This window comes from Condylura cristata, unplaced genomic scaffold, assembly GCF_000260355.1.
Source record: "Condylura cristata isolate star-nosed mole 26May11 unplaced genomic scaffold, ConCri1.0 scaffold00002, whole genome shotgun sequence".
NCBI classification, from domain to species: domain Eukaryota; kingdom Metazoa; phylum Chordata; class Mammalia; order Eulipotyphla; family Talpidae; genus Condylura; species Condylura cristata.
In genome coordinates this window covers 40,508,322-40,521,394 of record NW_004567103.1, presented here as the reverse complement: position 1 = coordinate 40,521,394, position 13,073 = coordinate 40,508,322, and the positions used below count along the sequence as shown (strand labels likewise).

General features: G+C 37.1%; 1 protein-coding gene across 1 annotated transcript in view; it reads left to right on the top strand.

Moving 5' to 3' along the window:
* Nucleotides 1-13,073, top strand: part of PLEKHA3 (pleckstrin homology domain containing, family A (phosphoinositide binding specific) member 3) — a 26,902-nt gene that overhangs the window by 2,783 nt on the left and 11,046 nt on the right. Inside the window, exons 2-5 of the mRNA XM_004674855.2 lie at nucleotides 13-111; nucleotides 285-367; nucleotides 4,151-4,267; nucleotides 10,174-10,329. Of these exons, the coding sequence (XP_004674912.1) occupies nucleotides 13-111; nucleotides 285-367; nucleotides 4,151-4,267; nucleotides 10,174-10,329 (455 nt within the window). The remainder of the gene's footprint in view (nucleotides 1-12; nucleotides 112-284; nucleotides 368-4,150; nucleotides 4,268-10,173; nucleotides 10,330-13,073) is intronic.

The following is a 13,073-nucleotide window of genomic DNA, read 5'->3' as shown; positions in this document are numbered from 1 at the left end:
TTCCTCCTGTAGCTTACGAAACAATTCTGTCTACACGTGTGGTTGCAGTATCCGTCTTGACTCACACTTAATTCAGCGTTCGGCTGTTAGTGGCAGCCGCCTTGTTGGAGTGTAGAGTTGCAATGGAACCTTTAAATCAATAGATTTACAAATGAGAAACCTCTGTATTTCTTTTAACTTTCTTAACCACATGGCTTATTTTTAAAGCTCTCTTGTTGAAGTTGTTGGAAAGTAGCAGGCATGATTTTAGAAGCTTCCCCATAAAATATTCTTTCGAGGGTTAGGTATCAATCAGGCACCATTCTGTTTCGAAATTCAGGTGTGTCAGAAATAGTGGAAGGAAGTGCAGTTACCACTAGTGGAACAGGCAAGTTGATTTCACCCATGACGTGGTTGGAAGGAAGAACTCCAGAGAGCTAGAAGTTTCTGTAGAATTAGATACCGCTAGAAAAGGGCCCCTTTTTCTTGATACCAAGAGGCTAGTTTATTAAACATCTGAAATCTGTGTTGAAGTTGTATTTCTGCTTTCAACGACAGTAAGACAAATCACTTATTCCCTCAAGATTTCATTCTGATTAGACCTAGGTGATCAACTAATTTACCTTGAAGGTGACTTCGAACTCCAGAGTTCTATGATCTTACCAAATTAGAGGATGGCGAATAACTTTAAAATAAGATTAAAGAGTACACATTTGATGGGCAAATCTTGAGTTACCGTACACTTATTTACTATCCCCAAAGTATCGAACCCTTTAGTAATTGCATTCACCTGACCGCAAGTAAGTCAGCATGTAAATATGTTCAGACATAATGAGCGCTGAGCTACTGATTGCCTATTATTTTGATTATTTGCAATACTAAAGCCAGCTTTACAGCAGCAAATGCATTAACATCTGTGGTACACAGATGTTTTATTTTGTTTCCACTAAAATATCAGTTTATTTCTATGAATGATATGTTTTAACAAGAAATCGTTCAAAAATGATGCATATATTTGTAAGCATTTTTATTTGGGCAGTTGTGAAAACAGTTACTATTTAGTTGAGGTATTGTATTAACTTTAAGACAGTAGTTCCTGTGCTCTGAGATGCAAGATACCATCTGATTGCAGTGGTTCATAAGTACAGTTTCTAGAGAGGTCATATGGAGGAACCACCACGAATAGCCCAGAGCAATAGCGATTATTGAGATGAGTCATAATTTCTTCTTAGAGTGAAATGTGGTCATGGTGGTAGTCTTTCACAGCTACTGTAGCTCTGTAGAAACCAGCTGGTTGAGTTTCTTTTTTCTTTTCTTTTTTTTTAAAGATTTATTTATTTATTCATACAGAACTGGGGTACAGGCCAGAGTTGCAGGGCAGTGAGAGGATTCATCAGAGACAGAGTGGGGGGCTGAACAGGCAGATCAAGGAAGTACACTGCTGAGGGGAGCAGCGGGCAGGTCAGGAGATCTGCTGCACCATGTGGTCACCTCCCAGGCAGGCAGGAATTGAACTCACACGGAAGTGGCTTTCCATTCTTAGTGCTGTGCTTTAACCTGCTGCGCCACTAGGGAGGGCCTGGTTGAGTTTCTTAATCACCATATGTGCTTAAAGTTTTAGCTTTTGCAGAGTATTTAAGTTAACTGCTAGTATGCAGTGTAGAATCTCTGAAAGAAATCTTTTGATTGGAAGAATTCCATTTTTAAAACTTAAATTTGGTTTGGTGACATTCTGAGTATTTTAGTTCATCTTGGGTCAGAAGGATGAGCAGCTATTCATAAGTGTTCTTTAAGAAATCTTCTCAATGAACAATGACATTGTTCATTGAGACTTATTTGCAAAGAGTAGGATTTCAGTAACATTTCATAATTTGAGATAAAATGTATTTTTTTTAAAAAGGATTAGAAAAGGAATACCAGTGAATCTTTTTCACAGGTATAACTCCCTGTTATACAAATGTGTGAATCACTTAGAGATTTTTAAAAAGTATTTCTTCAAAAAGGTATGTAGAGGGCCCTCCCTGGTGGCGCAGTGGGTTAAAGCACTGCACTAAGAAGCTGAAACCACTTCCGCATGAGTTCGATCCCCGCCTGCACTGGAGGTGACCACATGGCGTGGCAGACCTCTCCTGACCCGCCCGCTGCTCCCCTCAGCAGTGTACTTCGTCGATCTGCCTGTTCTGCTCCCCACTCTGTTCCTGGTGAATCCTCTCACTCTCTGCATCTCTGGCTTGTACCCCAGTTCTGTATGAATAAATAAAGATAATATTTAAAAAAAAAAAGGTATGTAGAAATAATTCTTAATTAGAGCAATACATCTACCATAGTCACCTTTCAAGTTGCTGCAAATTCCAAACCATTTTGCTCAATATTTGTAAAGAGACTTTTAATCACAATCATGCAGGCTTGGAAAATCGTTTGTTCTCTAGGCACACAGGACTTGGGGTAGACTATATACTCTGCTTATAATTTGCTTGCCAAATGTGTATTAGGGTTTGGAGAGATACCATTTTTATCATGTCTTTTCATGCTTTACATAAGATGCTTTCATATATATGCTGCATATCAGTTCTCATGGGTTACATATAATAGTCCACTTATCTGTTATTTATGTATTCATCCAGTCAGGTGCCATTGTAGGGTCTTGGAATGAGGTGATGAACAGAGTGAAGTTCGGGTTCTAAAAGAGTTTACCTTCTAAGTTGGTACCCTCATTAGGGGTATAGTGTTTCATAAAAAATTTTTTTTCCCAAGCATTTAACATGTATTTTAATTAGTTTGGGGTAACTGCTTTTCTGAACTATAGTATGCCTTTTCTAGCATTTCTGTGAAAATGCAGTATCTGCATTTCAAAAGTGTTTCAGGTAAACCCTTTTGGGGAGGTAAGTCCTGAGTCTGTTGTAGGCTTTAAGAATGTTTTGTGTGTTTGCCACTGCCTTGGTGCTGTTTGGTCCTGAAAAAATGAAGTTGGTTAATCATATAAGCAGGCTCTAATCTGAGATGATCAGGCTGAATTATAATTTAATAGTTAAGTGAAAGAACAAGGACATTACCTTCAGTTTGGTCACCATGTTATTGAGCAGTGAGGTCTAGAAAATTAGTGGCATGCTTGAGAAGATTTCAAGGAACACCATGGCTAGCTTGCAAGAGTAGGAGTTGAACTCAGAAGAAAACCTTCATCCTTAGATTTGCCTTAATGTTAGGTCTGTAGCAGTTGTGCGTGCTAGTCACTGAGTATGTACTAATTAAAGGAGTGATTGCAGTGTCTAACATTTCTGCCCCAGCTGTGCAGCAGTAGGGCAAGGAGGAAGGGTGGTAAGGAGCCCAAACTCACCACAGGGTGTGTGGCTTGTGTCTCTGGAGCCTGGAATTCATTTAATGCCCTCTTTGCAAGGTAGCACATTTCATAAGAGGAAAAGATCACGTTGCAGAATTAGAGGATTAGGTTGCATCTGAGCTGTCATTTTGTTCAGTCCACTTATTTTGGAACTTTTGGTATTTATCAAAATAAGATTTGTCATATGTTATTCAATTAAAGAATGATTGTAGAGTGGAGTATCTTATGCTGCTTTTTCTGTTACATTATAATACTCTGTTATGTTGCATTCTGTGTAGCCTGTTACTGAAGCCGAATCCTTTTGGTTGATGAGAAAAACTGTGAGTCAGAATAATATATTAGTGCTGAGAATCTAGAGATTTCGTTGTGAATCTAGAAATTTCATCAGAAATCTCTCAACAGAAAGGATATTGATACAAGAATATTTGGGGCAATGCTTGGCTATCAAAAATTTCACTGTTAGAGCAGTATTTTAGAGCCAGCATATAATATGGATAACAAGGTTTGGGATTGTATTTGTCAATATCATGTAACTTACTCTTTTTTGTTTTTCTTTTAAAGATTTATTTATTTATGCATAAGAGAACTGGGATACAAGTTAGAGTGTGGGAGGTGAGAGGATTCACCAGAGACCATGGGGAAGAGAAATTGGCTGAAATACACTGCTGATGGGAGCAACGGGCGGGTCAGGAGAGGTCTGTCACACTATGTGGGTCACCTCTCTGGCCAGGGATTGAACCCGTACTGCAGTGACTGCGGAGCTTCATAATGCTGTGCTGTAACCGGGCCCTCAGGTAGCTTCTTTATTAACTTTATTTTTCATGATCTTTGTAGGCTGGCAACCTCGTTGGTTTGTTTTAGACAATGGAATCCTGTCCTACTATGATTCACAAGATGATGTTTGCAAAGGGAGCAAAGGCAGCATTAAGATGGCAGTTTGTGAAATTAAAGGTAAGTGAGTATATGAAACTGAAGGAATCTGAAGTAAGTAAAGGTTCTTTAACATACTCAAAAAGAGGAAAAAAGCATTTCTAACTAAGTAGGAATCTTCTAATACTGTTTATTTCCTTAGGAATCAGGAGTTACACATAGTATCATTAAACATAGTTTTTAATATCTTTCCCTTTTAAATATACTTTGAAATGAAATTCAGAATACTAGTACTAGTGTTCCAGGTAGGACAAGAAAAACTTTCCTTTGTGAATGCCAGTGTAGTATCCATATCGAGTCTGCAAATGTTCTCATTTATTCTTGAGATGGAAGCATGAAGATTAAACTCTAAAAGGTAACAAGTCCAGCTTTGTAGGTTTTTGATAACATATGAATTCAGAGTCATAAATTGCTTCCTTGATGAAGTGGCGATAAGCTTTCCTGGGTAAAAAGAGATATTTTCCTTTTCTTCCAAAAGGTGAGAAAAAAGCAACAGGTCATGCTATCATCCTCATGGAGGAAGGTTTCATGGACCATTGATTTATTTGTTTGTATGATTGGGTGTATGGGGTAGAAAGAAGAGAGATCAGACAAAATGATAATGAAGAGCTTGGAATTCTTCAAAGAGAATTGAAGGAAAAATGAAAGCACTACAGGAGAGAATGCTAATACCTTTAGGCCTTTCTCATGTCTCCTCTGTAATTTGAGTACTTTTACTTAATGTGACTCTTGGTCATAATTACCAACTACTCCAGACTCATCTTACTGCTCAGTGCTTTTTCTTACTTAGATTGAACCAGAGGCATTGTGTTATATTTTCCAGGATTGCATTGCTACTCTAGTGGGGTTTTGTGGTAGTTCTTAGCTATGGAGACAGAAGAAAAATTCTACTTGTTGCACATCTGATTCTTCATCTTTATTTCAGATTTCTGACTGTTAGTGTTCTTTCTATAGCAGTGATTCTCAATTTAGTGTAGAGCAGTGTCATCCAGGGAGCTTTCTGCAAAAAGCACATGCCTGTTTGGTGATTATAACATGCCTCATTACTTGCAAATTACTGTTCTTCTAATGGAAGGGGGTCATAGCTGTCTAAGATATAGAAGCACTGTAGCTTGTGTTGTTACTTGCAGGTTCCTTGAAATATATGGAGTGTAATTTTGTTGTTTAATTTTAGAAAACACACAGTAAACCAGTAAGTGTTTGGTTTTTCAGGTAATCATTTTTAGAATCTGCATACTTACTTAACTACACTATCATCCACTATACTATTTCAGAACTCCTCTTTTGAACTAGTTTATAAAACCAAACACAAAAAAAGCATGAGTGTTTGTTTAAAGGAAAAAAAGATGGTTTTATTTCATCATATTTCTTAGAATTGATTCCAGATAAGATTTGATGAGAGTTAGTAACTAACTATAATCAAGGATCAAAGATTTGCCTATCTTGAAGAAAGATTAGAAGTGGCAGAATTTTAGTATACTTCTAAAATGTTTTCAAGTCATGGCAAAATTATTGTTATTGTAGTTTGTTTAAAGTAAAACATTTTTTTAAACGATAGCATTGCTTACAGACAAGGGCACTTATCTTAAATATTCAGTTTGAAGAATTACACTCATGTAATCATCACCCAGGTCAAGAATGAGAATATTATGAGCTGAGCACTGGGATTAATCATGTTCTCTCAGCTCCTAATCCTGCTACAAAATAACCATTAGTCTAATTTTATCACTCTAGTTAAATTCTGCCTGCTTTTAAACATTTCATAAATGGAAGAATTCAGTATATCCTTTTGTATTTATTTCTTTCATGCAACATTATGTGTATGAAATTCAACTATGTTGTTCCTTAACAGTAGTGCAAGCATTCTGATTGGTGTGTAGTTGTATATTTCTATTGTGTGACTTTCCTGTGATATGGCTTTCTATTCTAGTACTGATGAAGATATGTTTATTTTCTCCATTTTGGTATTTTAATGAGTAAATCTACCGTATCTACCATAATACACTTATATATTTCTTTTGTTGAACATATATATGCATTTCTGTTAAGTATGTGTCTAGAGGTGGAGTGGAATTGCTAAGGGACTGAATATTAATTTACTCAATCTTAAATAATATTAAAGAAAGTTATTCTTGGTATTTATTAAAACAGTAATATAGACTTTACTTAAAACTGTCATGATAGGACTGCTGCCATGGGGCTTTGTCATAAAAGAGAGTGATTGGGCTCAACTGTTAATACAGAAACTCTGAATTTATAGTCAAGAAGCAGAGTAGATCAGTGGATGGAAAATTACTAGGAGGAAATATCAGGGATAAGTGGGGATTCTTGCCAAACTGACCTAACAGAATTCATGCTGAAGGCAGGCCAGAGAGATCAGATACTACCCAGAGCATAGTGAAGGAGAGAAATTTGGACAGGTTTAGAGGATGGGAGAATCTGATTAAACTGACTTATTAGCAGGATTATTGTTAAAATTGAACTCCACAAGGACAGAGACAAAGTCCCAAAATACGGTCTGGTCAGTCAGGCTTAGAGGAGCCTAACTAAAATATCATCAAGGAGAGAATCCTTGTCGTAGATAAAGTCAAATATTTACCAAAGTGGTTTGTACTATTTTTTTCTTCACCTAGTATGAGTTGCCAATAATGCCAAAATTTGGCATGTAAGTTATAACATATTTCTTCATCAACTAATGATGCTGATTTTTTTTTTTTTAATAATTTAGTTACTAATTAGCCATCTGAATGTTCTCTTGAAGTCCATTTTCAAGTCTCTGGCCCAGTTGAAAATCAGGCTGTCTTTCATGTTGGTTTGTAAGACTTTTTTGTATTGTCAGAATGAATCTTTGTGTTGTGGATGTCTTTTCCCACTCTGTAGTTTACATTTTCATTCTGTAAATGATATGTTTTGATGGATATATGATCATAATTTCAATAAAGGTAAGTTTTCTTTTATGTCCCTCTTACGAAATCTCTTACTTTCTTGATGGTTTGTTGCTTTACATTTTATATTTTGGTATGTGTTATGTCTGTGATTGACTTAAAATTTTTCTTCATTGTGATATCAGGTAGGGTTCAAGATTCTTTTTTTTTTTTTTAAGATTTATTTATTTATGCTTATAGAACTGGGGTACAGACCAGAGGTGTGGTGGGTGAGCAGATTCACCAGAGACAGAGTGGGAAGCAAAAGAGATAGTTTGATTAAGTATACTGCTGAGGGGAGCAGGGGGTGGGTAGGGAAAGGTCTGCTGTGCCATGTGGGTCAGCTCCCTGGTGGGGAATCTAATTTGTGCTGAGGGGGCATCAGAGTTTCAGAATGCAATGCTTTAACCCATTGCACCACCAGGGGGAGCCCTCAGGATTCATTTTCCACCCCCTGTAAATACTCAGTTGACAAGAGCACCATTATTGAAAAGAGCAGCCCTTACTATGGTACTGTAGAGACTTGTTTGTCACAAAGTTAGTGACCATATATGGATTTTTTCCTGGAACGTCTTTTGTTTCTTGGGGCTGTTTTTTTGCTCCTTGTCTGAGTGTCACACTGTCTTCATTTCTTTGGGTTTATACTTACTGGTATGTAATAGGTTAAGTCTTCTAACTTTGTTGTTTTATGAATGTCTTGGCTATTACTAGCTATTTGTGGCTATTACTAGCTATTTGTATTTCTTTAAGCATTTTAGAATATGCTTAAAAATTTCCAGAAAAATCTGCTGGATTTGTATTGAATCTGTACATCCTTTTGGGGATAATGTTACTAACAATGTTATGTGTTCTGACCCACAAATATGGTGTAGTTTTATATCTAATTAGATTTTTGATTTCTCTCTAGTTTTGCACGTAGAGGTCTTGACTCTTTTTTTCTCTAGGAATTTCATGTTTGGGAAATGTTGTTCTTAAGTTTGTTGCCTTCTTAGGTGACTAATTTGGAGCTGACAACCCTTGAGTGATTCATAAATTCTGGTATGTTTAAAAATAAGTTGATCTTCATTTTAGTTTCATCTTGTAAGAATATCACTAGAAATTAAAAGCATTGCTTTTTAAAAAAAGATTTATTTATTTATGCATACAGAACTGGGGTACCGGCCTGAGGTGCAGAGGTGGTGAGAGGATTCACCAGAGACAGAGTGGGGAGCAGAGTAGACAGATTGATGAGGTACACTGCTGAGGGGAGCAGTAGGGGAGACAGGAGAAGTCTGCCGCCCATGTGGGTCACCTCCCTGGTGGGGATTGAACTTATGTGCTGAAGCGTGCTGAAGCAAGATGGCCGGGGCCAGCTTCATAATGCTATGCTTTAACCTGTTGCACCACCAGGGAGGGCCCTAAAAGGCTTTGCTTTCTTTTAAGGAAGTAGTTAGTTCTTTCAGCATGTAACAAAAAAAGACCTGCTGTTCGAGACTTTCGCTTTCAGTAGTTTAAGCCTAGAAGCCATTGCCCCCATCACTGATTATTACACGATTCTATCTTTTGCTACTTATATCCAGGAATGACCTATATAAGTAGAATAAGATAGTAAAGTTTATGGTACTTAAGTGCCAAAGTATTATGAGCATCTCATGGTAAATCCTCTAAATTAGGGCTTTTCTCAGTCTTTGTGGGCCCCTTATAATTTGGTTGTACTCAGCTTATCCATTCATGAATAACATTACTTTCTAATAGAGCACAAGGTTTCATTTAGCTTTAGCTCCTGTTAATTTTAGTATATATGTTTGTTTCCTCATTTAAGCCTTTTCCATACCTAAATTCTGCTCTTGTGAAACTTTTTTTTCTGAAGCCTCTTTTATTTCCTGCCTCTTCATAACTTTCTTTTGCTATAATTCTACATAAAGTCTTTGCACTGAAGAATTCAACATTTAGGTGTCTTAATATTTTTGGTATGTCAGTTTGTTTCCTTGGTTAAATTTTTGTTTTGGTTGGTGCAAAATTTCTCATTTTTTTCTTTTTCCTCAACCTTCCTCTTTGCCAGAACTGTTGCAACTCAGTAAATACTTGTTTATATATGACAATATAATACTAATTTAAATCTTACAACAAAGATTTAGCATAGTTCCTGACTAGGCAGTGGATGTGGCTGAAGGGAAAGGGGTGTAGGGGAGAAGGAGGGTTTCAGAGGTCAAGGGGTCTCCAGAATACTCATGCTTTCCAGGTGATTATGTTGCATGCATTAGTTGAAGACTACTGTCCTAATTCTAGGTGATTATAGTTATTTTCATTGTACCTCTCTGTGCTAGGCACTATCCAAGACTTAGAGAACACCAAAATTGACATGCTGCTCTCAAATAAATCAGTGAAAAATGTTTGATTAATGGGGCCCTCCCTGGTGGTGCAACTGGTGAAAGCACAGAACTATGGGATAATCTCCAGCCACTGCAGTATGAGTTCGATTCTCAGCCAGGGAGGTGAACCACATGGCACAACAGACCTCTTCTGATTTGCTTGCTGCTCCCCTCAGCAGTGGGCTTCAGTCTACCTGTTCTGTTCCCCACTCTGTCTCTGGTGAATCCTCTCACCCCTCCCACACCTCTGGTTTATTCCCCAGTTCTTGTATTTATAGGTAAATAAATCTTTAAAAAAACAAAAAAGAAAAACGTCTGGTTAAGTGTGACAATGCAGGTGTATTTAAAGTGGTACAAATATTTCCAAGGGAGGGAGTTCTCAATTTTCTTTTTAGTAGTTAACTCACTGCTGTTTTCTATTTTATTAACTACTACCACTGCCAGCCTGGGTATATGTGAGAATGGTGGTTTTGGGGTTGCCCTAGATAGCGCCTTAGGGAGTGACACTGCCTGCAACTTAAATCATCATTTGTTGTCTGAAACATAGTTAGATGTCTCAAACATCTACTGTGGAAGAATGATGATTTAACTTTCCTCATATTCCTTTAATCTGTGATTTTAAGTCTTATGTTTTCCCTGTATTTATCCTCAGTTCATTCAGTGGACAATACAAGAATGGAATTAATCATTCCAGGAGAACAGCATTTTTACATGAAGGCAGTGAATGCAGCTGAAAGACAGAGATGGTTGGTTGCTCTAGGAAGCTCCAAAGCCTGTTTGACTGATACAAGGACAAAAAAAGAAAAAGGTGACTATGAATTTTTCCTTTGTGGTAAGAATATAGTTTTAAATATAAATTGTCCTGTTTACTTTTAGTGACAGCCTATAGAAGTAGTCAGGAATATAGAAGATTTCTATACGTAGGTATTCATTGGTGTGAAAAAATACTTTTGTAAATAATGCAAAGGTTTAAAATTAGATAAATGGGTTAGTAACTTATAGGATGATACAGTGTGAGGTGCTAAGTACCTAGGCAACTATTTCTATGGAATTTTAATGATGTGAGAAAATGCCCAAGGTAATAGGATAATTTGACAAAAGCAGGATTTACCATTACATACCAGTTCATTGACCAGCTCAAGAAAGAGACTTTCTAAAGTTGTTGCAACCTTTGGAAAGGCAGTTTGTGTAAAGGAGGCCCACTTTCATTGTGTATACCCTTTGATACCTTTCACTTTACTATGTACAGATATTGTCAGTTTAACATGATTTAAAAAATCAAAGCAAAGCAGGTAATTTGTGGTATTAGTTCAGTTAAAAGTATTAACAGTATTTATATCTTGGTAGTGTGATTGCAGTTATATGATTCTTCTTTTCTATATATTTTTTCAGTTTTCCAAACCTTTTCATTTTTGATATATTTCTTTTTAAATTAGAAAACCATAGAAATGTTCGTTCTTAAAATTAGAGAAAGTAGTTAAATTATGGGGATCGAAAAACAAAGGATGAGAATTTAATTTCTAACAGTTTTCAAATACATGAAGAGAGTATGTATGGTTCAGGTAGGGGAAAATGGTAAAGGAATCCAATTATATGGTGAATGGAAACTAGATTTTGATGCTGATCATGCTGTAGTAATATAGATGCCAGATTATAATGCTGGTAATATGAAGCTTATATAATGTTACAAACCATTGTTACATCCATAAAAATTTATTTAAAAAAATAAGGCATGATGGCCCTCCCTGGTGGCGCAGCGGGTTAAAGCCTGCACTAAGAAGCTTAAGCCACTTCCGTGTGAGTTCGATCCCCGCTTGCCCCGGAGGTGACCATATTGCGCAGCATACCTCTCCTGACCCGCCCACTGCTCCCCTCAGCAGTGTACTTCGTTGATCTGCCTTTTCTGTTCCCCACTCTGTCCCTGGTGAATCCTCTCACCCTCCGCATCTCTGGCCTGTACCCCTGTTCTGTACCAATAAATAAATAAATCTTTTTTTTAAAAAAAAGGCATGAAATTTACAATAACTAAATGTTACAGGTATTATAATGTTATGTATATTTACAATAACTAAATGTTGTGAATGGATAAATGATAGATGGTATATACATACAAGGGAATATTATTCAGCATTCAGATGTGAGGAAATTCTGAGACATGCAACATGGATGAACCTTCAAGATATATATGTGTGTGTGTGTGTGTGTGTATTATGTGTGTATATGTACATATGAATGTATAGTATAATTCCACTTGAAATCAGGTAATTAGATAGTCAAATTCATAGACATCAAGTAGAAGGCTGGTTCTCAGTTGCTGCAGGAGTAGAAATGAGGAGTTACTGTTTAAAGTATATTCAGTTTCACTTGGGACAGATGGAATCTATCTGGAGATAGATGGTAATAATGGTTGTATGACAGTATGAATAGATAATATCGTTGAACTTTATACTGAAAAATGGTTAAATGATAAGTTTGGTTATGTATATTTGACTATAATTAAAAAAAGGGAATGGACATGAATTGAGGTATAAATTAATTTAGATTAGGTTAAGTAGGCCGTCAAAGAAGCAGCTGTGGAAACAGAAGCACCAGGATCTGCTATGTCTATCTCCCTCTATCTGTGCTGCCGCTGTTTACAACTGTTTTAGGACATTGGTAAGGGACTAGCTGAGATAATCTTGGGTTTTTAGTCTGTCTGGAGATACGTTTTTTTAAGATTTATTTATTTATGCATACAGAACTGGAGTACAGGTCAGAGGTGCGAGGGTGGTGAGAGGATTCACCAGAGATAGCGTGGGGAGCAGAACAGGCGACTGACGAAGGGGAGCAGCGGGCGGGTCAGGAGAGGTCTGCTGCACCATGTGGATCATCTCCAGGGTGGGGATCAAACTCATGGTGAAGTGGCTTTAGCTTCATGGTGCTGTTCTTTAACACACTGCGCCACCAGGGAGGGCCCCTGTCTAGAGATATTTAAAAAAAGGTAGTAAACTCTTCAAATTCTGGAAACAGTAGAATGTGAATATGAAGCTGTGAATGGAATATATAATTTTTATATAATTGTTTTCACACATAAAAATTAAAAACTTGGACCTCCCTGGTGGTGCAGCAGTTACAGAACAGCACTACAGGCTAGCCGCAGCTGCTGTAGTGTGGGTTCCATCCCCAGCCCCGAGGTGACCCACACGGCGCAACACACCTCACCTGTCTCACCAGCTGCTGCCCTCAGCACTGTACTTTGTCCATCTACCTGTTCTGCTCTCCACTTTGTCTCTGATGAATCCTCTTACCGTCCCCTGCACCTATGGCCTGTATCCCAGGTCTATATGAATAAATAAATCTTAAAAAAAAATACGATCAACCTTAAAAAAATAAAAATTAAAAACTTGAGCTAAAATATGCAATAAGGAGTAAGAGATCTTAGAGATCTCAAAGTATTTGCACTATATAAGATAGACAAAAGACTGGTGTCTTTAATGAATAAGATTTTTTATACATTGTCAATATTTACATTGCTAACGGAAGTACCCAAACATAAGAACTGGAATATTGTAA